This window comes from Macadamia integrifolia, chromosome 3 (genome assembly GCF_013358625.1).
Source record: "Macadamia integrifolia cultivar HAES 741 chromosome 3, SCU_Mint_v3, whole genome shotgun sequence".
Lineage (NCBI taxonomy): Eukaryota > Viridiplantae > Streptophyta > Magnoliopsida > Proteales > Proteaceae > Macadamia > Macadamia integrifolia.
Genome location: NC_056559.1, coordinates 25177977 through 25202125, shown reverse-complemented (window position 1 = coordinate 25202125; position 24149 = coordinate 25177977). Strand labels below are relative to the sequence as shown.

The 24149-nt window shown below is 38.6% G+C and overlaps 2 protein-coding genes across 2 annotated transcripts in view; one reads left to right on the top strand and one right to left on the bottom strand.

The window, feature by feature from the left end:
• The first annotated feature begins 5534 nt into the window (after positions 1–5534).
• LOC122074452 (PHD finger protein At1g33420-like) lies at positions 5535–11160 on the top strand. Its single transcript, XM_042639261.1, has 5 exons — positions 5535–6225; positions 7284–7410; positions 8474–8689; positions 9510–10130; positions 10228–11160. Exons 1-5 carry the CDS (start codon positions 5883–5885, stop codon positions 11030–11032), a joined length of 2112 nt encoding a protein of 703 aa, XP_042495195.1. The 5' UTR covers positions 5535–5882; the 3' UTR covers positions 11033–11160.
• A 52-nt stretch (positions 11161–11212) lies between these two features.
• LOC122074453 (vacuolar protein sorting-associated protein 9A-like) overlaps positions 11213–24149 on the bottom strand; it is a 27508-nt gene continuing 14571 nt past the window's right edge. Inside the window, exons 3-6 of the mRNA XM_042639262.1 lie at positions 16495–16665; positions 13496–13675; positions 12233–12563; positions 11213–11765 (exon numbers count right to left, since the gene is read on the bottom strand). Of these exons, the coding sequence (XP_042495196.1) occupies positions 11515–11765; positions 12233–12563; positions 13496–13675; positions 16495–16665 (933 nt within the window). The 3' untranslated portion in view covers positions 11213–11514. The remainder of the gene's footprint in view (positions 11766–12232; positions 12564–13495; positions 13676–16494; positions 16666–24149) is intronic.

The following is a 24149-nucleotide window of genomic DNA, read 5'->3' as shown; positions in this document are numbered from 1 at the left end:
TTGAGATAACTCTCAATATGGACTCTGCAAGAGTGTTTGGTTAAGAAGAATTTTTAGTTATAAATTGTGGAACCTAACTTAGATCATCAAGATATTATTTGTTATAATAGTTTACTTGTCTCTCAAGTATTTGTTTAAAGAGGGGACTCTTGTACTATTTTAAGGATGCATATATTTGAAATTTTAAAATACATGTTTGAACAGGCCATCTCCATGGGTGGACAACTACTAGTTCAATAATTAATTCTATTTACACTTCTAAAAGATCTAAGTTTACAAATCTTATCTTTTCAAAACTGATGAGTTCTATTTGAAGTTTTAAAATACATGTTTGAACAGGTCATCTCCAGGTGTAGGATCAAAAAAATTACGTTCAGGTGAATGTAAGTGTAGTGAATTCAATTTATTGTTTGAGGAGAAGAGTGGAAGAAGATAGATCAGAGAGGGTGGGTGTTGGTTTTTTTTTTCAACATTTCTTCCATTCGCACCCATCCCATTATCCCGATCGGCATTTCCTGGAATTTTTCCTTCTTCCTGGTTGTATGGTCCTTGCACCCAGACATAGGGTTGCACACAATTGCTACCCCACCCTTGTGAAATTAAAAATCCCATTTATATGGATGCCCTTACGCACAGTCTCATTGGCCCTATGCTAGTGCAAAGAGCCACGCGACCAAGAAGTGATCTCCTGCCTAAATATTTATCATCATTATGTATAATAATATAAAAAATCTCAATAAATTTCATTACTATGACATGAATTTTTTTTTTTAAATAAAATTTTTAACTATATCTTTAATCATGTAAATACTTGTTAACCATTAAGATGGGTGTGTGGTCTTTCTTACATGACCTAGCTATGTTCACTTGGTTGCCAAATGGAAAAAAAATGGTGAAGTTTTGTAGTGACCTCAATTTTAACTGAATCTAAGGGGAAAGGAAAAGGCAGGAAATCAGTAGAAGAAGCTCACACATTTGATGAGGAGAGTGGACACTATATGCTCAAATCAATAGGGATGTTGAATTACTTACTGTAATGTGAGAGTTGGAAGATGGACATAGTTCATGATTACACTTTCATATCAGGTCCTTTCTTTGATTTTCCTATCCTTTGTTCGATCTATAGATGTGATGTTGGTTTGTCTGATTATGTTGCTTGCTTTTTCCCTTCAATATGGATTGGTATTCTATTGGGGACAATGATTATTTGGTTGGTAAACTTGGTAGTCATTTTGACTCTATTTTTTGAATAATTAGAGAAAGGTTTGATCAACACCAGATGGAGAGACAAAATGATTCAGTTTGTAGTAACTTTCATGAGGCATGTATCTTCTAATTTTTTTCTAAGCTGCATGGCCTCTGGCAATGTGAGGCCTATGAGAGTTCGTTGGACATCGTATCTAATATGGATGAGATTTTTCATTTCAGTAGAGATGTGATGATCATACCGCCCTTCTTACACCTGGAGGCAAAAGACATGCAGTGCGGCAGCCTTCTTTTTTCTTCTATCCAAAGGGGGAGATGGTTTTAAATATTAGTGTCAGGATCGACAGATACTAATATGGATTGCCCATATCGATTTGTATATATAGAGGATGATTTTGTCTTCAATTCTTTGCTATAATAAATCGATTTTTAGAAAGTTTTACCCTTATTATGAACTGCTACGTAGAAATGATATTGGCCAAATATTGATACCAATTAAGTCCGATTTCAAGATGGATCAGCCAATACAATCATTCCGACACCAAGATTTGAAACATTGCCGAAAGCCAAAAGTTTTGATGAGTGGAGGTCTATTTGTCCATCATTTTGTAGTGAAATATGATATCATAAACCCATTAGTGGCAAGACGTTGCATGACCTTCCAATGCATTGCCTTCTCTTGGAATCGAAGGACTGCATGTGATGGAGTTTGCTCCACTTAAATTTTTAAAATGTAAAGTTGTTTGGATAAAAAATTAAAAAACATAAGAAAAACGTTTATAAATGAATTTGATTTTAATATATGAAACAGTTTATTCAATAATTTGGTTATGATTTTACCTAAAATTTACACTGAATGGAACCGAACCATCTACACCATAACCAAACTGATTAACATCTTTATATCGATGTTCCATTAGCAACTAGGAGGAGGGGAATGGGGGCAGGGGCCTGCCTGCATAGCATAGTGTGGTGGAGGGACTTGAACATAACAGCAAGCCCAGGGCTTTGCTTCGACAAGCAGCTAGGGTGCAAACAAATAAACATGCCTAGAGAACCAAATTTTGATCAATGGGTGTCTACTAGTGCAACATTTTAGACATTAGAGATTTGCTTTTATGCCACCATCTTCGCTCTATTTCTGTGGTAATCATACCTCCCTAGCAAAAGTTTCTATCAATGAGCATTTTCACATAAAACTTTTTTTATTTAACAGTTAAATATCGATAAATGGTGGAGTTATAGAGATGAATGGATTATAAAATTTGACATATTGACAAGGGGAAAAGAACGTTACTTGGCCACACAATCCTTGCACCAAGGTGTGTTTTTGTATTTCACAAGGGTGGGGGAGTCATTACGCTACCTCTGTGTCTAGGTGCAAGGCCGCACGACCAGGGAGCAGTCTTTTCCTTATTAACAAGTAAAGGGCTGCTCTATCTATCCACCAACTGGATTGATTGTGCCAAACCTCCGTGCATATGTGATCATGGTAAAAACACTTCAGTTGTTGGATAGGAATATTCTTCAATTCTTGTGTGCCTATCCAATGGGCTTAAGTGTTGATCATGTTTCATACACGACTATGTATAAAAGCAATTCTCATCTTTTTATTTGGACTTTTGGAGTTAGCTAGGTGTTTAATAAATCTTCTCGTTTGGATGACTGCATGCACCACACACAATGGCATGCAACTATAGTAAGTCAACCTTGAATTTTTTTAGAGGTAAGAAAGCAAGCCAATTCACTCATGTGACGATGCCTTTCCATCTATCCATATATATATAAATATATATGTGCATGTATATATTTTGTGCAAGACCCACACTAAGGCTAGAAAAGGACCTACAAGGGACGAGCAAAGGGGTTACTGGGCCACACTTACCATAAACTCCAAACCTATTTAGTATTATATTAAGAAATATGGGTGTTTGTAGGTCAAACCTTCAATCTCCCCTGGATTTACACTAGAGCCCAACTACGTAACTGCTTACCATTGAGCTAGAAGCTCATCCCCAACTTTCCATACTTGGATTGGAATCATTGTATTTATTTAAAATCAAGAGATATTAAACAAAAGCAATGCTAGGAGGACACCAGGGTCAGCTATCTTGCACATCCCCCTATTGCATTACACCATGGTACTCCCTATTTCTTAGAATTTTCAAGAAACTGATTATTTCATGAGGCCTAATCTAATTTTGGGGTTTCCACGTTACCAAAATCTAGAGCCCCTACGTTAGGAAGATGTGTAGGCACTAGCTATAGAGGATTCCAAGCCCACCTTATCATGGAAGCTTCAACGCCAAACAAATGAATAGAAGTTCCTCTAAGTACTTCGTTCTAATTGCAACACACTTGTAAGCAATTTCCATGCTTGTTTCAGGTTGAAGATTAACTTATGAGATAGATGCAAGTTCATCACGTGTGGTAGCTGGTGACAAATTTTTAATGTAACTGAAAGTGGTGACATAGAGATTTCCCATTATTACAAATATTGAAAGCTTCAAATCAATTATTGTTGGTCAATGGGGTTTTACTTCTGTCATGGATGAACCGGGTCCAACGCACCAACCCCACACCTTTATGCCTTGTTTGTCTGTCAGGATTGTAGTGCGATGAGAATGAAGAATGAGGAAAAATTAATAGCTTTCCAACAATATGAGAAACTTGATTGTTTGGATAGCTAGGGTGGGAAATAACCTAAGACAAATGGACCACTTCTCTCTCTCTCTCTCTCTTGTTCAACCAAACATAGGTGGGTGGAAAAAAATCAACTCTTCTTTCCCTTAATTTTTACCTCCAATACTTGTGGGACGACCTCCAAACTTTTCCACCCTCACTTCGAGATAAACAATTGGGGCTTTAGGGCCTATATGACAATATTTTTGTTTTGTGAGAGTATTTCTAAGTCAAAATTGTTTTTTGATTCTAAGGGAACACTTCTGCAGGATAGAAACACATTTGGTAGATTGGGATAAAAACATGTTTTTACAAACTCATGTCAACCGCCCCATCATCTCCAACTCCGTTAGTGCTCCGATCTTTTCCACCTTCAATTTCAAAGGCAAGTATTCACCAGAACAGCCCTAACCCTCGTTTCTCCCTTTCTTTCTTCCTTCACAACCCTAGAATTGTTCTCTCTCATCCCCCTTGCCACTTTCCTAGAATTTTTCTCACCTGAATAGAATTGATTACTTGAATACCTACCTTTCAATTATATCTATTTGATGTTAAAATAAGACTTAAATTATATATGTCTTTCCTCACTACTTCTCCTATAATTATTTTAAACTTACTCCTAACTCTTTTAAATCTTTCAATCAGAATATATCTTTTCTCTTCATCGCTGCTTTTTAAGCCTCAAAACAAAAGAACCAAATATTATCAAATGTAGATTTGGCAATAGAACTAAAATAACACGTGGCAAAACCGACAGAGAAGATTGCAGAAACGGTCGTCCCGGGAACTGATTTCCTAGAGAGACTCCCGCTAACGTTCAAAACCGAAGTTTGACTCTCCCCGTCCAAAAATTTAAAATTTGGCCTTTTTTTAAAAAAAATTAAAACCTCACACTAACCGCCTTTCCGTATGGACCATATCCCACTAAAATTTTCCAAATCTCGTTCAAAAGCAACGGCAAAGTCGGGGGCTACGGCCTTGTAATTCCGTCTAAGATCCAGGGGTAAAGTAGTATTTTAACATAGACTGTGCGAACAACTGGCCGAAATTATTCTCCTGACCCTCCTCTTTATCCGCTTCTTGACAATTCAACGTCCCAAATCTCAAGGGTAATCTCGTCATTGCAGCCGTGAAAAACCGGTAATCATTTTTACTTTATTAGTAAAAAGACTTAAATAGGCAACCCCAACAGGATAAACATACGTTGAGAGTAACAACGATGAAGTACTTAACTTAAAAATCAAGGCTATATTAGTAAATCTACGTATACAGGATTTCTCAGCATTGAGTATTTTACTTTTTACTTTTTTTTATTCTACCAAAAAAAAAAGTATTTTACTTTTAGAAAGCGTTAAAGGCGTATTAAGATAAGTGTCCTTAAGATAATGACCATTATAGAAATAAAAAAAAATTATCAAAAAAACAGAAATTTAAAAAGGCAATGGAAAATAAAAATATTTTTTTTGGTAGAAAGAAATAAAAATGAATTAACGACTAATTAGAGAGAGAAACCGGAAATAAAAAAGTATTAATGACTACTTTTAGAGAGAGAAACAAGAAGGCTTTCTCGAGAAGGGAACGCAAAAAATAAACCCCAAGAAAAAAGAAAAGAAAAAGAGAGAGTGAGAAACCCTAACTAGGCAAAGGCGCAATGCCACATGGTCCCCATCTCTCTCTCTCTCTCTTTCTCTCTCTCTCCTATTCCAAGATTGAAAACCAAACCCTAACCTTCGAAACCAATCTTTTTTCCTCCGTCTTCTTCTCACTTTCCTCGTTTTTTTCCCCGTGATTTTAAAGAAACCCAAAGACTTCAAAGATCAATTTTTATTGTTAAAGATCGACCACAAAGATCGAACTATCTTTATCATCTGAGATCCCGGCCAAGATCGGTGTACTAATAACCAGATCTGACGCGCACAAGCCGTGATCTGTCATCAACTCATCTCAGATTCTTCTTCTTCGTCGTCGACGTAGTCGTATCGATCATCATCATCATGGTTGTGAACGGCAGGCCTTTGAAGCGGATGAAGAGACGAGTTACGGCAGATCTCTACGACTTCCTTGCCTTTCCTGCTTCCTCTGGAGACGAGCTCTCTGCTGGAGTCGGTTACCCCGACGAGCCGTTCAGGTTGAACATACGGTCGTTTCTCTCGAAGCACGCGCAGCTACCGCCACCTTCTTCTTTGTTCCCGCACCTCCTCACATGGCAGATCGTGTTCCGGATCGGTGATTTGGTAGACGGACCTAACTCATCCCCTGCCGTCGTCGCTCTCGACGTCGTCGAAGAGGACGTCACCAGATCTAGGTCCGTCTACTGCGATCAATGCCGTGTTGTCGGTGAGTATCATTTGTCTAACATTTACTCTCTAAACTATGATACGTCGGATTTCTAGACTTTTCGCCGGATTCCGGTACTGGAATTTTACCCATATTCTAGGCGGGAATACCTTTATATCGTGCTGACGTGGCGATATGCTGCATGTTTATCTCGCAATACAGACCTCCCATGGAACCAACCGCATTTGTCATTAATTAATTAATAATTGCAAGAGACGTGCCAGAAGTGGCAATACCAGCTGTCATTTTCATTGAAGTTGCTGCGATTTTTGAATTTCTCGCGATAATTAGGTGAGAAAGATGCCTTCTTTCTCTAGTATCTCTTGACTTATGAAGTCACTGATGCCGACCGGGTTCTGGGGGTTAGTTGGCCCCACCTTGTCCACGCCGTTGATAATGACAACCACAGAAGCGTGATTGAAAGGCCTACGCATCGACACGTGTCGAACGGAGCGTAATGGGGCCCAGAGTGGATTTCTTCTTACACCTAACTGAATGGTCGTATTCAGGACTTGATGGTGAAGATATTATATTGATGAGTGGGGACACGTGTACGGTTGGGTGGCGTGAGGGAAAATTATTTTTAAATCTTGTGGTTCTGAGTGGCTTTGGTGATCCTTGATTGTGATCTTGACGTGGCCCTTGCGTGTACTGGGTCATATGTCAATATCATATCCACCCATTGAGTCAACAACTCCTCTTTTTGGTTTTATTTTTCTCCTAGCCGCCAGGTCATCTCATAGGATTTTTTTTATTTGTTCGAGAAAAATAAAGAAAATTTTTTCTAAAGTAATTTTTTAATTTAAAAACCCGAATCGGAAAACCCGAGGCCGGAATTCAATCCCCAATCCCTGGGATTGAAGCGTTTTGGGGCCTACTTTGTTGTGTGCTTTGGTTGCAGTTCTGATTCTGAACATGGGTTGATCGTCTTGCAATGGGAATTGGACTTTTTGGGTTTTTTTTTTGTTATGTATAATTTGGTATTGCCTGAAGGTTGCAGATGAGATGATTTTCTTCTCCTTATACTTTTTTTCTGTGATTTTTTGGTTTGTTGTTAGGATGGAGTGGTCATCCTGTATGTGGGAAGCGTTACCACTTCATAATCCGAGCAGACAATAATTCCATTGATGGATATCACAAGCCCTGTACCAGCTGTGGGGACTTGGTTCATTTGTCAGATCTAAGGTGAGAAATCTTCTGTTCCCAATTGTGTGATTGCTGCTATTTTCGATGTTGGGTTGAACTCTCTATTTCAATTTTGGAAATAGTTCTGCATTGAATCATTTCTATATTGGTTGCCTGTACACTGCTGCTGTTTGACGAAGCAGATGGTTTTCTTGATTCCTTAAGTTAGAATATTTTTGTTAATATTTTTGTTTTGCCAGTTGTCATTAGATCTGGTGTCATTTGGTCTGGTGACTTTTCACTCAGAACTTGATATATTCTATAACTATCACATGGGTTTTGTAAATCCCTCGAGTCTTAAGAGTTAAAGGTGTTCCATAGAGACTAGAGAGTCTATACTGTTACTAATTTTTAGGTATGTTGTGTTCAGTTAAGTGTACTAATTTTCGATATTGATGTGTTTGATGTTTCTATTGTCACTAGTCTTGATTTTGTTGTTACAGTGGCAGAATTGCTGCATAATTTGAATTGTTGTTGTCTGCAATTGTGAGCTCGAGGTGTATTTGTTTATGGTTAGAAACTTAGAACTAGAGCAGCCTATATGTGGACTAGAGCTTCATGAGTCAAATCATGTCCGTTGTTGCAAACATTCAGAGAATTGCTTTAGGGTGTTAACGGTGATAAGGAAGACAGAATCACAAAAAAACCATCCTGCATATATATCAAAAGTATACATTTCTAATATAGATATGCTTTTCAATCGAGTGCTCATGGCTATTACATTCGGCTTTCACTTTACAAGTAACATTCGGTTCCATATCTTCTATCTTTACTATTTATTGAAGGTGCCAATAGATTAGTATGCATTTTTTTTTCTTGAAATGCTGGGCATCGTAAGAACATGGGTGGAAAAATTTGGGAGAGTACCCTAATTTTGGTGAACATGGCAAGAAGTATTTCTTTGCTATATCAAAATTTATCTTATGCAAAGAAATTTTGAAGAACCTAGTTATACTTTTGGATTTAATCCAACATTGATGGAACAGTGGCATGCTTGTTATCTTATCTCCTTTATATAATTCTCTATTTGTATTTTTCATTATTTGATTTCATACATTTGCAGGTGCAAGTCGTGCAACTATGTGATGACTGCAGAAGATCTGGAAGACTGGATCTATCTTCAGTTGGAGGACACCACTCATCTTTTACATGGTGTTGTTCATTCCAATGGTTACGGCCACCTTCTTAGAGTAAATGGTAGAGAAGGTGGCTCAAGATTTCTCTCAGGATGTGACATTATGAACTTCTGGGATCGGCTGTGTTGTAAACTTGGAGTCAGGTGGGGATTCTTATTTGCTTTGATCCACTTACTGGTTTTTTCTTTGTTTGTTGAATCACAAGTACTTGAAGCAAAATTTATGAGTAGTGTGATCCATCATCATTCATGATTTTTCACTTCGTAGTTCTGTTGGTAAAACAGTTGGCATAGTTCTACATTTCTGCTTTTTGGGTTGTAATGCAGCAGAAGATGAACTTTAGGATTCTCTCAGGAAACTTGTAGAACAATCAATTTTTATTTTTATTTTTTAAAAAAAAATATATTAAAGGAGAGAAGACAGCCACAAGGTGTAGAACAATCAATTCTTATTTCAGTGTCAACTTAAAAATTATCATTAACTTAAAAACTGAACATTCCTAATTCAAGACTACACCCCCCCCAACCCCCCTCTTTGAAGAACTATTGTACTCAGGCATATTCAGATCTAGAGGTGGAAAATAAAATAAGGCATTCCATCAACAATAAAATAAAAGAAGGCATGGTCATGCATTGTAAGTGTGACCCTTTGGTGTTGTGGTTTGACTGGAGAACTGTGATTGGGGTCGCAGTCAAAATACACAATATGAGCTGGGTCTGGTTGCTGCTGCTAATGGCAGATATTGATGTGAAGGGTTGGATCTTCTCATCACTCGGACATATGTCTTGCTTGTTGGTTTTCATGTTCTTTAAGGGGAAAGAAAAATGTACTTCATTGGCTGTTTCTGGTGGCATCTCACGATATTTTCCTGAGTTTGGATAAATGTTTCAGCTAGTAAGATTATCGGTTTTTTTTTTGTACTGATTACATGTTTTGATTTGCTGCTACTTTCCCTTAAATTAGGAAAGTGAGTGTGATGGATGTGTCAAAGAAATATGCGCTGGAGTACCGGCTTCTTCATGCCATAACGAATGGCCGCCCATGGTATGGCGATTGGGGCTTTGAGTTTGGAGCTGGAAGCTTTGCCCTAACTGTGGATGCCTACCGGAAAGCAGTTGATACTTTATCAAATATGCCCCTCAACCAGTTTCTCTCCCAAGCAAGGAAGCCTCGCACACGCCTTCAGGATCTAATTTCATTCTACCAGACCATGTCAGAAAATGAGCTTGTAACAACGCGAGATCTCTTCCAATTTTTTATGAAGCTGATTCATGATGCTCACAAGCAGAGAGCTTATGGCACAACCTGCAAGAAGAATGGATCCTCTAATTCAACGGCGTTATGTATATGGACAGCTGCCGATATTGACCGTGTTGAACAAGCCATGATTAAGGTGCTCCGAGCAGTTGGAGCAGGTGGTAGTTCTCGCTGGGTGACATGGCATGCTCTCAGGGGTGCTGTGAGTAAAGTAGGACGCCCGGAACTCCTTGATTACTGTCTCAAGGATCTAGGAGGGAAATTAACACAAGATGGCATGGCCGTATGTTCCCGGTGCAACCCTGATACAGATGCTATTGAATATAGGTAAGCCATTACGTGGTGCTTGTTTAGGTTTTAATGGTCCGGGTATGTTTGATATATGGGTACTGTTTTTGTTTACGTTATTTTTTCTGTCATGCAGGCTAGAACCTGGAAATGTCTCAACAAGTATTCCTGGGGATTCAACCTCGGGGAGCTTAAACTGCCCATCTGAAGAGCTTCTTCTCCGTGACCTAAAATTTTTATTTGATTCCATTCTCCATCCACATACAATGGCCAACTATGGACCCCAAACAGTACGTGACCTTGCACTCAATTCAGCAGAAAAGCTACTTGACTGCAAGCAATTTGTCAAGGACTATGCCAAGTGTGATAAGACTGCTATTTTAAATCCATTTGCAATTCGCCTATCTTGCCTAGTGGAGCTACTTGATCACCCTAAAGATTACACGGCCCCACCCCCTGCACTCATTGTATTACCCCATAACGCAACTGTTGCTGATCTCAAGTGTGAAACCGCAAAAGCTTTCCAAGAAGTTTACGTTTTGTTCAGGAGATTCCAAGCGGAGGAGTTGTGTGACTATGGTGGCGTTGATGATTCAACCCATGTCAAGTTCTTGGTTGGGTTGAGTGGATCTGTTACTGTCCGAGGGAGATGCCTCGGTAAACATGGTCTTCATCAGTTCCGTATGGAGAGGGGCGTTGAGAGCTGGACGGTTGATTGTACTTGTGGTGCCAAAGATGACGATGGTGAAAGAATGTTGGCCTGTGATACTTGTGGCGTATGGCAGCATACAAGATGTGCTGGCATTGATGACGTACTTGCAGTACCCTCAAAGTTTGTATGTGGAAGGTGTGATCCCAATTACATGAGTTGCAAAGATGAGACGATCACAGTTGCAAACGTTGGAATTAATAACCTTACCATGTCTTCTAGCGTCCGATGAAATGTATCACTTTCATGTACAGTTTTTTTCATTTCCCTGGTCCGGCCCAAGGATTTGTACAGTATCGTTCTAACCCTTTCTTAGTTTTTTTTTTTTCCCTTTTAATTTGTTGCCTAAGTTCCTGTAGATTTTTTTTTTTTTTTGGGTTCAGAGGAAAAAGTGAAATGAAAAAGGAAAATATTTGGTTTCTATCAGTTCTTGATTCTGTTTGGTGATTTTCTACTTTACAACTGCATTTGTGTATGAAGCTCAAAGGCGCCAGGTCCGATGGACCACATGTCCCATCGAATTCCACCTGACCATGCAACACTCTGCATGGTTACTGCTAAGACTTCCTAGTAACTCAAAGGTTATGTTTTCTTAATCATTATAGTATGCTCGTCAAATTATCCTTCACTCAAAGGGATGAAATAACAACAAAAAAACACAAAAACTAGATACCATAACAAAAATAAAGAAAACTCACAAACCAGTTACTTGGGTCAAGCATCTGTGGAGTCTGGTCTCTGTTGATGCTGTTGCTGTGGTCGCTCAGGTTGATCAGGCGGCTGATGCTTGACGTCTCGTAGAAGTGGCAGCACAGATGGTACATTTAATACGGAGAGGCTTCTCACTGACCCGCAGAGACGGGTATACTTTTTGACAACCTCCTTGTACAAGTTGAGCAATCTCTCAACATCACTAACAGTTAAATCTCCAGGCACGGTTTCCATGAACGGATAATCTCCTTCATCTGAAACAGAAAAGCCATTTAATAATAGTTATTTTAACTCTTTTAAGTTAAATCTGGTAGGGAAACCATGTGATCAAGCAGCTGACTGTAACACACTGACTGGAATCCAAGTCAATACCCAGAGCCACTCCAATTATAAACTATCATGCATCTTGAAGTTTTCCTTTTGGTAAAATCATGTACTCTGAATTAGTCTTCAAAATAATAGAAAATATTCTTTCCCTGACCAACAGAGTGACTCTCCTATCCTGAAACTTGACAATGGTCTTTCATTGGCCCAACAATCTGAAGATGATGTCTAGGAGATGCTCTGTTGAAAACGGTAATGGCTGACCACAGGCCATAACCATCCCATGTATAGGCAAAATATTCACAATTGGCAAGGGAAAAAATAATTATGGGTCAAGCACCATTCTCGACTTTCTAAGATAAAACAGTACACGCATATCTTGTGGTTTAGTACTCACCTAGAGTGTTGATCTCCTCACTAAGCTTTCTTGAGAAATAACTATGTACTGTGGGCCTAGCCATGACCCGTGTGGAGCACAGGTCTATTTGTGTCTGACCTTTACCCAACCTTTCTGGAAGCATGTTCATTTGAAATTCCAACCTTGCTGCGAGCATTTTCTCTTGAAACTCTGCTTCATCAATGGAGAGAGACTTGCCATCCAAGTCAACGATAAACGATTTGGCAGACATAAGGTTTGTAAAGTAATAAGCAACTTCTGAGATCAGTTTTGATTGCCGCCTGAACAGTTGGATGAATTTGAGGTTGGAATGCAACTGTGGGGGATTGGCCTGTCGATGCATTTCAGTTGGTAATAATGCTTCAGAATGTATATTAATAGATAAATAAAAAAGAGGCTGGAAGCCCGAAAAATACAGTGGCAATGACATTTCAAACTTCAAAGAGACATTACGTAAAATTCCTAACAAAAAAAAAATTCAAGAAGTCCAGCCAGAGACTGAATAACTTGAGATACTGACAATAATGAATGTCACAGGATCACAAACTGTCTTAGTTGAAGGATAATTGAAATTTATCCAGAAATGGTTTGACCTTCCAAAATGAGCCTCTAGAGAAATAAAATTTATAATGAATCAGAATTCAAAAGGAAATCTTGCTATCCCATAAACACATGACTACCCTTGAGTTGTATAAGAACTTTCTGAAGTTGAAACTGATACAGTAGAACCAAAAGGGAGGTGAATGATATTGCAACTTATATAATTATCCCAAAAGACCTCATACCTGAAAGGAAGAATATTAGCCCAAGCATGCCACAAAGTAATCAGTAACAGAAAATCAAGGTAACAGTTGAACTCCCAATAAACACATTCAACCAGCACACTAAAACACACGAAGTTTTTTTTTGGAGGGGGGAGGAGGGGTGTGTGTTGGCGGGGGTGTTTGATAGTTCATAAGCAGTTCCAATCAAAGTCTAAAGCGAGCCTACATCAAGAATCACCAATTAGTTGATAGGCCAAAACTACAGAAGATGGAAATGAAATGAATTTGAAGAACGACGACTTGCAAACTTCACATCAGATGGAAAGTCCTCATAACTTCAAATAGCAACTGGTACATAAAAATCAAACTTTTTAAGGACAGAATCGTATTCAATAAATACCCTCAACTTACCTAAGCCTTTTCCCACAGGGAAACATAATAAATACTATGTTTCAACATCAATAATAGGAAGAATCACTTATTACCAAGAAGACCTTGCCTTGATGGTGACATAAATAAGAACTGGAAGGAAGTCATCAGCTCCCGATGGTTCATGATTTTCTGACATAGAGACATTGAGAAGCAAATTGTTGATGACCCTGCAACAACTAAAAATGCAGAGAAGTTTCTCACGAGGAACTTTGAAGGCATTCAATTTCTGCAGTTCTTTCTCTGCAAGCTGTGAGAAGGAAAGAAAATGCTTTCAGAGAAAGGAGATGGTATAATTCTACAAATCATTCTAGACAATAAGAAGACAATAGTAAGTTTCTGATGGGAAAATTTGGTTTTCAGAGAGAGTGAGAGAGCAGGGAAAGTGGTGTTATATGGCCCATGTAGAATAACCCTCTTGACAATTGTCCAAGGTCCTCATTTATCCCATTATTTGATCATTTCAATATGAGAGTGCTTTCAAAGTTTCTTTCTTGATTTTGGTATATGTTTAGGTTCATGACATTAGAGTTAAGAAAGACTTTGTGGTCTTTCCAATTATTAAAGCATCCAGTGTTGGGGATATGATGTCCTCTATTCCGTAGCTTGCAAAAGTGGGCTTATTCCGGAGGTCCATTAAGAAGCCGAAGGCTTTGAGAAATAGGCCCACCCTGCATGTTAATCATCATTACTGGTGGGGCCTCAACGAACTTGCGGGTCCATGCGGGGGTTTAGGGGCGGCAGTCTAAGAAAAATTTTCTAAGGCTATATGGGTATTATTTCAGTAAATTTCCTATAGTGTTCCACTATATATTTGTAGCGAGGGTTCTTTCTCTATAAGCAATCTGAGAGAGGTGTGAACATGAGGGTTGTAACCCTATTCTCCATTGATAGTGAAGCAGGTCTCATCTCACCATAGATGTAGGCAATCTTGTCAATCCACGTAAATCTTTGTGTGCAATTGTGATATTGTTGTTTGCGTTTTACATTCGCTTTTTGCATTGTCTTAGGGTTCAGTTTCTACATCCAGCAGGATAGATCTGGTTCGGAACTACTTATATCCTAATCCAAGTTGATTTTACAGAATCCGTGTATCGAACCACAACCAATCCAAGGTTCATATCCATCAGAACTATGGATTAGAAATGGATAACTAAGCAGTTATGCTTCCTTTTGAGCTACCATACAGGTGTCCCCCCCCCCCCCTTTAGGCCAGTGGTGGTCCACCAATTGAAGTCAACTTTGAAGAATGATGCTTTTTTTTTTTTTTTTTTTGGATAAATGAATAGTGTTTTAATCATTAAAAATGTTTTTAAAAAAATGCTGGGCCTTGGATAATTCAGGCCAGCAGCTGGCTGTCCATACAGTCTGAAGGTATACTAGCATGCCAAGTCCAAGGCCTATCCAAGATCTGCCCATTTAACAATGGGGTGACCAGGCTAAATCCCAATAACAGACCCTTAGTTGCAAGTTAGAGCAGGTCAGCCAGGTGGCCAGGCAGAAAACTGCCACTACTACAACACAAAAATTTTCCTAATTTGTTATTTTTCCTGTCTTGGGGTTATGTTCAATTTAGTTCAGGTTGGTTCTTTTCTATCCTTGTTTCGGTAATGTTCATAATAAATTGGGCCAGCTACATAGGATCTATGAATCTATGATTATTTTCGTTATTTGAGTTTTAAATCCACATCTTGCTCTTCGTGCCCTAGCAAATTAATCACAAAATTGTTCATCGGTACCGCTCATTTACCACACCAATTCTTAAATAATGTTCCATGAGCCCTTGTTCAAACTCTAACCCAAACAATGATTTTCATCTTTAGTCTTAGCGTTCAACTCACAACGCTAATTACCTTGGCCCTTTCCCCTGTACAGGAGTATATCATCAATTTTGAAGAGCATTCCAGACCCTAACCTTTTGCCCTCAAATTGTAGATACACCTTCCCCATAGACGCATACCACATCCTATTTACTCTACACTTCAATTTCCACCAAGCCGTTTCTTTACCTCACCATTTCATTCCATTGCAAGCCCACATTTTTGGAAACAAACCAGCCAATTATCTTCGAAAGTATCCCAGACAGATTCGCTTTGCTTGTTACTAATTCATACCGGATCAAAATCAAGAACACTCATCAAACCATGATCTAACCCAAATTTCAGGAAGGATATTATTTTGAGGTCCAGCACCAGTACAGGTGGCACAAGCAAGTTCAAGTAATAGGTACACTAGGAGAATTTTTTATTTTTTGGTTGGAAGGGGGGGGGTATCACCCATGCACATGAGAAGCAGATCTGAAGTAAATAGAAGACGCACTTTTTAACCAGATGTCACGGTACAAGATGAGGCATATCAACTAAAACTTTATTCATGATTTGAGCAATATAAAGACATGCAGAAGGGCATAATTACCTAATTCTATTTCTAATTTAGTTCTAATTCTCCTAACTTTAATGACCGATTTGTTACAAACTGATGCCTAATAATCTTATAAGCCAAATTCTAAATTTCAGATACTGATAAATATAAAGCTACTGTTATAGGCTTCTAGCGCTCTTAAGTCTGATCAATTGCACAAAGTTTCACTCCCGATCCACCCAACCTAATTGATAACCACATGCCCTAATTCAGTCTTCACCAACCTGTACTGAAGCTTACAATTCCTTAGACCTAAATGCTTCCGGAAAACAGCAATCCTATATCTTTCTTTTGGTTTTAAGCATACAGCCAACTGCAATTCTTAGTTAACGTAAACATCCCGCAACATCAGGAGTCACTGAAGCTGGTAGAAAACCTTAAACGAGGACAAGTAATCAGTATCTGGAGAGTGAAAAGAAACCGTTGTTAACATGTACATAAGTGAAGGAATAGAGACAGGACTTTTGTGGTATAGTTCAATTTACAACAGCACACAAGATGAAATATACCAAGTTCATTTCGAAAACTTAAGTAAAATTAACAAGCTTAAGTAAAATTAACAAGCTAAGGATCACAATGGATTTTTTTTTTTCTTTTGGGGGGAGGGGGATCAATGAAATAAATAAAATGTAAATTAATAGAGCATACCAGCCATGATGCTTCATCATGAAGAGCTTCAGGTATGTCCAAATGTTCAGGTCTAACAAACTTTTGCAGCAAATGTATTTTCTCCAATATCTCTTGATCAATCTTAGCATCCTCTTGAGATGAAGCAAATGTACGGGCATACAATTTTGTCATAACATACTTCTCCAACCCCTCCAAGACAAATAGAAAAGCTTTAGCCAAATGAAAAAAACATACATAAAAAGCTCGAGGGGGGAGGGGGGAGGGGGGCATCCATAACTTCAGTAGAATTTATTAAGTCTAATGCAGTATTAAAAAAATAATATATCTAAAGTACCCGGATGAGACGGGGAGAAAAGGGGAATATTGGCATCTTTTTTCCTTTATAAGTTAATAAGGTTTATAATTTAGGACAGATGCCAAGGTTCACATGAAGAACGCATACAAATTTCTTTGAGAAACTACATAATTATATATATTAGAACATTTAAAGCACATGGAAGTGTTTATGATGAAATGACACACAGTCAAACAGTTTATGTTCAGTGCACGAGCAAGCAAGGGTACAAATCCCTGCAAAAAAGTCAAGATAAACTAATGGGTAGGGAGGGCATATATCCCATAGCTAAGGATGCTAAGTTGCTAACCAGGTTGGTTTCAATTTATCGGTTCCGGCTTTAATGGACCCAAACTGAAACCAAGGTGATGGGGACATCAAGGTGTATAGTCGAAAGAAGAAGAAGACTTAACCAAGATCCATCTTTGTGGTTGAAGGATTAAACAAGAAAGAAGAAGGAAAGAGAAGAAACAAAAAAGAAGAAGGAAAGAGAGGAGTCGAACCAGCCTTCCAGCGTTGGGTTCAACCCCCCCTTATCCTCCCATTCAGCAGATCTTGTGGACCCCACCAAATCTTATTTGATTATAGTACTTTGCTTTAATTCTAGTGTTATTTGATTGTTTTACATAATTAGGAAACTAGGACTTCTTTCTATTGGTCTATTAGGTAGTTTTTTATTTCAAGCAATTGAGTTTCTAAATATCTTTTTTTATTTTATTTTTGGAAGTTTATTCTATTTAAGTGTAAGGCCATTGGCCATTGGCCATTGGCCATTGTCCATTGTTTGCAATTAATGAATAGGAATTGAAAAACAGCCAAGGAGCAAAGCCCCCACCCCTCTCACGATTCTCTCTCTCCTTCAATCTCGTCTTTCTCACTTTCTCTCTCGCCTTTTTCCTCTCTTTATTCTCTCAGCTCTCTCTTCTCTCTTCCCTCTTCTCTCTTGTCTCGCCTCCCTCTTTTTTTTTTTTTTTCATTCTTTTTTTTTCTGTCACTGTTGTTGTTACTCACTGCTGCTGCTACTCTCTGTTGTTGTTTACTTTCGGCTGTTGTTGATCTCCTTTCAATGAACGGATTACTGTTGGCTGTACCTGCTGTCCGTGAGTTGCTGAGAGCCCCAACATCATTCACCAAGCTACATCGACAATACTGAGGATCTCTATACAACCGGCTGGACTTGTCTTCATCAACCAAAAGTGGACTACATCTCTTTATTTTGGAGGACCTTGGTCTCTTCTTTTCTCCTCAGACCTGGACAGCAACAAGGTAATTCATTAAACTAAACCCTCTCCACCTCCATTAATCCCTATTATATGTTGCAGCCCATTAACATTGAAACCAGCCTTAACCCTTTGTTTATGCCTTATTTACCCATTGTTTTAAGACGTTTCGTCATTGTTATGTCTCCAAAACCCTTGCTGATTTTTTATTTTAGTTGGTTGCTAGAGGACATTGATTGTTTGCATATCTAATTTGGGTGTCTAGATTGATTTGTGCTGAACCTAACATTCGTATGACGTTTGTTCCCTTCCCCATGTCCCCACTTGAAGCTTAAGTAAGAGTTTATGTGTTTTTCCGTCTAGATTATTATTGTTTTTTGCTACTTTGTTTATTAGTCTCATTTTATTTTGCATGCTTAATCTTGTTTGCTGAGTTTCTTTTTGTCCTATCGACCTAAGTCCCTTGAGTTAACCCTACCTAGTTAGTTAATCTTGTAGGAGACCTAGTCACCTAGGAACCCCCTACATCATCTTGGTATCAGAGTATGGTTTTGTCTAGGTTTAGGGTAATTAGGTACTGCTGTCCCTTGTTTACATGTCTTACCTTTTGAGGTCTAGTCTCCATCACCATCCGTCTGTGGTCGAGTCTGAGCTAAGAGAGCAATACCATAGATTGGAGGACACCCTTTTCTTTCGTAAGTTAGCAGGACCAAATAGCATTGGACATTATTCCCTCCAAAAGCATATACTTGAGAGGGAGATTTCTGACCTCAAGATTGAGAGGGCTAACTACCTGTCTCAGTTGGAGACTCTGAGTAGACCTTGAGTCTTTGGTGGCAACCGTACCTTTGGCTGCCCACCTCCTTATGTCCACTCGTAGTGGTAGAGCATCCCAGGTGACTAAGATGATGTAGGGGGTTCTTAGGTGACTAGGTCTCCTACAAGATTAACTAACTAGGTAGGGTTAACTCAAGGGACTTAGGTCGATAGGACAAAAAGAAACTCAACAAACAAGATTAAGCATGCAAAATAAAATGAGACTAATAAACAAAGTAGCAAAAAACAATAATAATCTAGACAGAAAAACACATAAACTCTTACTTAAGCTTCAAGTGGGGACATGGGGAAGGGAACAAACGTCATACGAATGTTAGGTTCAGCACAAATCAATCTAGACACCCAAATTAGATATGCAAACAATCAATGTCCTCTAGCAACCAACTAAAATAGAAAATCAGCAAGGGTTTTGGAGACATAACAGTGACGAAACGTCTTAAAACAATGGGTAAAATAGGCATAAACAAAGGGCTAAGGCTAGTTTCAATGTTACTGGGCTGCAACATATAATAGGGATTAATGGAGGTGGAGAGGGTTTAGTTTAATGAATTGCCTTGCTGCTGTCCAGGTCTGAGGAGAAAAGAAGAGACCAAGGTCCTCCAAAATAAAGAAATGCAGTCCACTTTTGGTTGAAGAAAACAAGTCCAGCCGGTCGTATAGAAATCCTCAGTATTGTCGATGTAGCTTGGTGAATGATGTTGGGGCTCTCAGCAACTCACGGACAGCAGGTACAGCCAGCAATAATCCGTTCATTGAAAGGAGATCAGCAGCAACAGAGAGTAAACAGCAGCCGAAAGTAAACAGCAGAGAGTAGCAGCGGCAGTGAGTAACAGCAGCAGTGTGTAGCAGCAGCAGTGAGTAACAGCAGCAGTGACAGAAAAAAAAAAGAGGGAGGCGAGACAAGAGAGAAGAGGGAAGAGAGAGCCAAGAGAATAAAGAGAGGAAAAAGGCGAGAGAGAAAGTGAGAAAGACGAGATTGAAGGAGAGAGAGAATCGTGAGAGGGGTGGGGGCTTTGCTCCTTGGCTGTTTTTCAATTCCTATTCATTAATTGCAAACAATGGCCAATGGCCTTACACTTAAATAGAATAAACTTCCAAAAATAAAAAAAAGATATTTAGAAACTCAATTGCTTGAAATAAAAAACTACCTAGTAGACCAATAGAAAGAAGTCCTACTTTCCTAATTATGTAAAACAATCAAATAACACTAGAATTAAAGCAAAGTACTATAATCAAATAAGATTTGGTGGGGTCCACAAGATCTGCTGAATGGGAGGACAAGGGGGGTCGAACTCAGCGCTGGAAGGCTGGTTCGACTCCTCTCTTTCCTTCTTCTTTCTTGTTTCTTCTCTTTCCTTCTTCTTTCTTGTTTAATCCTTCAATCACAAAGATGGATCTGGTTGAGTCTTCTTCTTCTTTCGACTATACACCTTGATGTCCTCGTCAACTCTCCCCGGCTTGGAAGAATTCACCTCCGGTGAATTAAAGCTCATGTAATACTCAAGTAGGTCTGGGTTGAGTTGTTGGACTTCTTGCATTGTGATCCAAGTGTCGTCAATTTTCGGACGTCCATGCCACTTGACCAAGAACTCTCTAGAACCTCCAGTGTGTGTGGACACAATCCTCTCATCAAGGATTTCCTCAATTTCTTCAGTTCTTCTTGTGACATTAGGCACAGGTGGTATTAACATAGTTTTTAAAGCGCTGGTGCGACTAAGGCGTTTGAGGGCCTGTCGGAGCGCCTTAGCAATAAGGCGGGCATAAAGCGTCGCCTTATTGACTAAAGCGTTCTTGTGTACTTTTTTTTATAAAACCAATCTATTTGACTCAAATACTAGTTAAATCCTATTACTCATATGCTAAATAAATATTAAATGTTTATATTCATACCAATGTAAGATATTCATCAAGAAAACAAATCAATAAAGTGAATAAACTAAGTTCATCATCAATTCATCATCAATCATCAATCATGAATCATCAATATTCAATCATGAATCATCAATATTCAATCATCAATCATCTTAACATATTAACATATAATATAAATACTTATGAAACAAAATTATAAATATAAAGAAAAGAAGACATAAAATATACAAGTATTTATTATACTTACCTCTATGATGCCATAATGAGTGCCTAAGCCCTAAGGTCATCCACTATATTTTTACTCCTGTCAAAGAAGTAATTAAGAACTTAGAATTAAAATACATCGAAAGTAAAAATCGAGATGCCAAATTAAATGGATGAGAAGTGACTAACCTGGGGATTCTTAATCATTCTAAAAAACTTTAAACTTCAATGAAGCTAAAACATAAAATAAACTAAAATGCTAAGAATTTAGTAAACAAAGAAAGTCAAATACTTAAAAGTTCAAGGACTCAAAAAACTTTAAAGTTTAATGACTCAAAATACGTCAAAGTTCTAAGACTCAAAGACTTTCAATCCAAATCAGTAATTAAATTAAAATCTTCTTCTTCAACTGCATTTTGTTGCTGGCTTGCATCATCTGGAGCTATGCCATAATCATCCTCAATGTTTTCATCATCACGAATATCCTCTTCACTCATCTCATCCACTTCTTCATCTGACAAATCCTCAAGCTCAACCCTCCTACCACGCCGGGTATAGCAAAGATTGGTTCCACTGGTAGATGCTGGAGCCCTCCTTGGTCTATTATGGCCTTGGTATGATGAAGATGCTCCAAGTGCTCTATCAACGTCTCTCCAAGTGATATCATTCTCAGGATGCACTAATTCATCCTCTGATTCACCAATCATCCACTCACTACTCCAATTAAGATCATCGAGCAACAATGGATTGTAGTTTCTACATTGTTCTTTTCTTTCTTGGAACCTTGCTTGAAGTCGGCGATTATATTGAATGTAGACAAGATCATTTAACCGCTGATGCTCTAACCTATTCCTCTTCTTGGTGTGAATCTGAAAAACATTAATAATATGAAGTTATCTACTTATCTTAAATAAAACCATATTAAGTGAAGTACATGTACTATTGTAATCAGAACTCAATAGTCAATACTCACAAATTCAAATGTGCTCCAATTGCGCTCACAACCAGAAGATGAGCAACAAAGACCAAGTATGCGCAATGCAAGCTTTGAAAGGTCAGGAGCAGTACTTCCATGTCGAGACCACCAAGAGACTATAAATATATAATATAAAAAAATAGGTTAAGTAAAAAATCAACATACAAAGTTCTAAACTAATTAGAACTTTAAAAGGAAAAATACTTACTAGGATTCAACTTGTCCCTTTGTCTAATCACCATGTCTTTTGCAAAACTTCCTTGAACAGTGGTATACTTGTCAACCTGGACAATGATCTTATCTTGTAAGGTCTCATCAGGCACCAACCTTACAAGAACATCATTGAAGGCATCACTTGCTTTTTGAGCTAAGTCCAACTCATTATCAGGATTATCTTCTATTGCCTTAAAGAACTTGTTTGGATTGAGGAAAAAGGCAGCTAAATATATTGATCCATTCATCATAGTCTCACAACGGTGATCAACAATGGCTATGATTTTCTTCCATTTCCTTTCATCATCTCCAAAATTTTTTTGATGTTCTTCCTTGCCACTTGTATTGCCATATATACTTCAGGCATAGCAGGCAACTCATCACCATCTACAATCCTCAAGAGTTGAAGAAGAGGCTGTGATGCTCTTATACAATCCATCACACCATTCCAGAATGTTGTAGCAAACACAGTCTCAGAAGCATTCTTCCCTGCCTCTGTAGATGCAAGCTTAGAACGGGACCATTCATCATCAACAAATAATTTTTTCAGAGATTCTCTGTGCTTGTATAAGCTCTGGAGTGTTAAAAAGGAAGAGGCAAATCTAGTCACTCCAGCCCTCACTAAGTCTCCTCCTGTTTTTTGCCTCATGGCTTCAAGAAGACGAGTGTGCCTGTAGATGAATGCAGTCAATTTCCTGCCCTTCGATATAACAAACATGTAAGAGCGTAATTTGCCTACTTCCTCCATCATAAGGTCTATGCAATGAGCTACACATGGACTCCAAAATAACCTCTTCCTTTTCTCCATTAGTAGTCGACCCGCTGCAACATAGTTGGCAGCATTATCAGAGACTACTTGAACCACATTATCTTCACCAATCTCTTCAACCTTGCTATCAAGTAGCTTAAATAACATTTCAGCTGTTTGTGATTGGCTAGATGCATCCACAGACTCCAAAAAAAAAGTCCCCTCCGGACAATTGACAAGAAAATTAATTAGGTACCTTCCTCTCTTGTCTGTCCACCCATCTGACATGAGTGTGCACCCATGTTTCCTCCAATATCCTTGACACTTCACCTTCAACTCATCAATTTTATCCTTTTCAGACTTCAATAGAGGCCCCCTATAGTCATGAATTGAAGGGGGCTTGAAACCTGGTCCATATTGACCAATTGCCTCTACCAATTCCTCAAAACTCCTCAACTTTAAAGCATTAAATGGAACACCACTCTCATAAGCCCACCTTGCAAAATAAGAACGAAGTTTATCTCTTTCTTCTTCTCCTCTTACTCGGTTCTCCATTGTTGTTTGATATGAACCTTTATCCCTCCTTTCTGCAACCACTTCTTCAGGAGTCCTCCTCACATGCTTATCCATGGGACCCCTTACTTGTTGTTTGGATTGTGTTTGAATGATAGCTTTATTTCTTCTTGAAGTTGTCCCAGAGCTAGGGATAAGAAATGAGACCCCCAAATCAGATACTATATTATGTTGTGAACGGGTTACTTCTGTAGGTCCATCACTAACATCCAAATCATCCAAACAATCAAAGTTCCTCTTCCTCTGGTTCTTCAATATTGCATCTCTCATCTCTTTAGCAATTGCTTCAGTTGTTTTCACACACTTGGCTACATCTCCATAACCACCAATAAGATGTTGCTTCAACCGTTTTATTCCTCCCCTGACATCCTTCCCACAAAGGGTACATTTAATCCAATTTCTGTCAGATATGTCAGGCCAATACCCATATTTCCATCCAGGATCATTTGACTTAGCTCTCCTTTTCGGATCCTTGCTTGGATCAATCGTTGAATGTGCAGTAGCAGCCGTACTTGTATTTTCACCCCCACTGCTACCACCAATTGTTTCCATAGATAAGTGGAACCTGAACCTACACTTATACGCAGCAAAGTTACAAAGTTACAACAGCAGCCAACACAGTCACAGAAAGAAAAAATATATATATATATATACGCAGAAGGAACAAGCAGGGAGAAGAAAGAAGAAGAAAGAAAA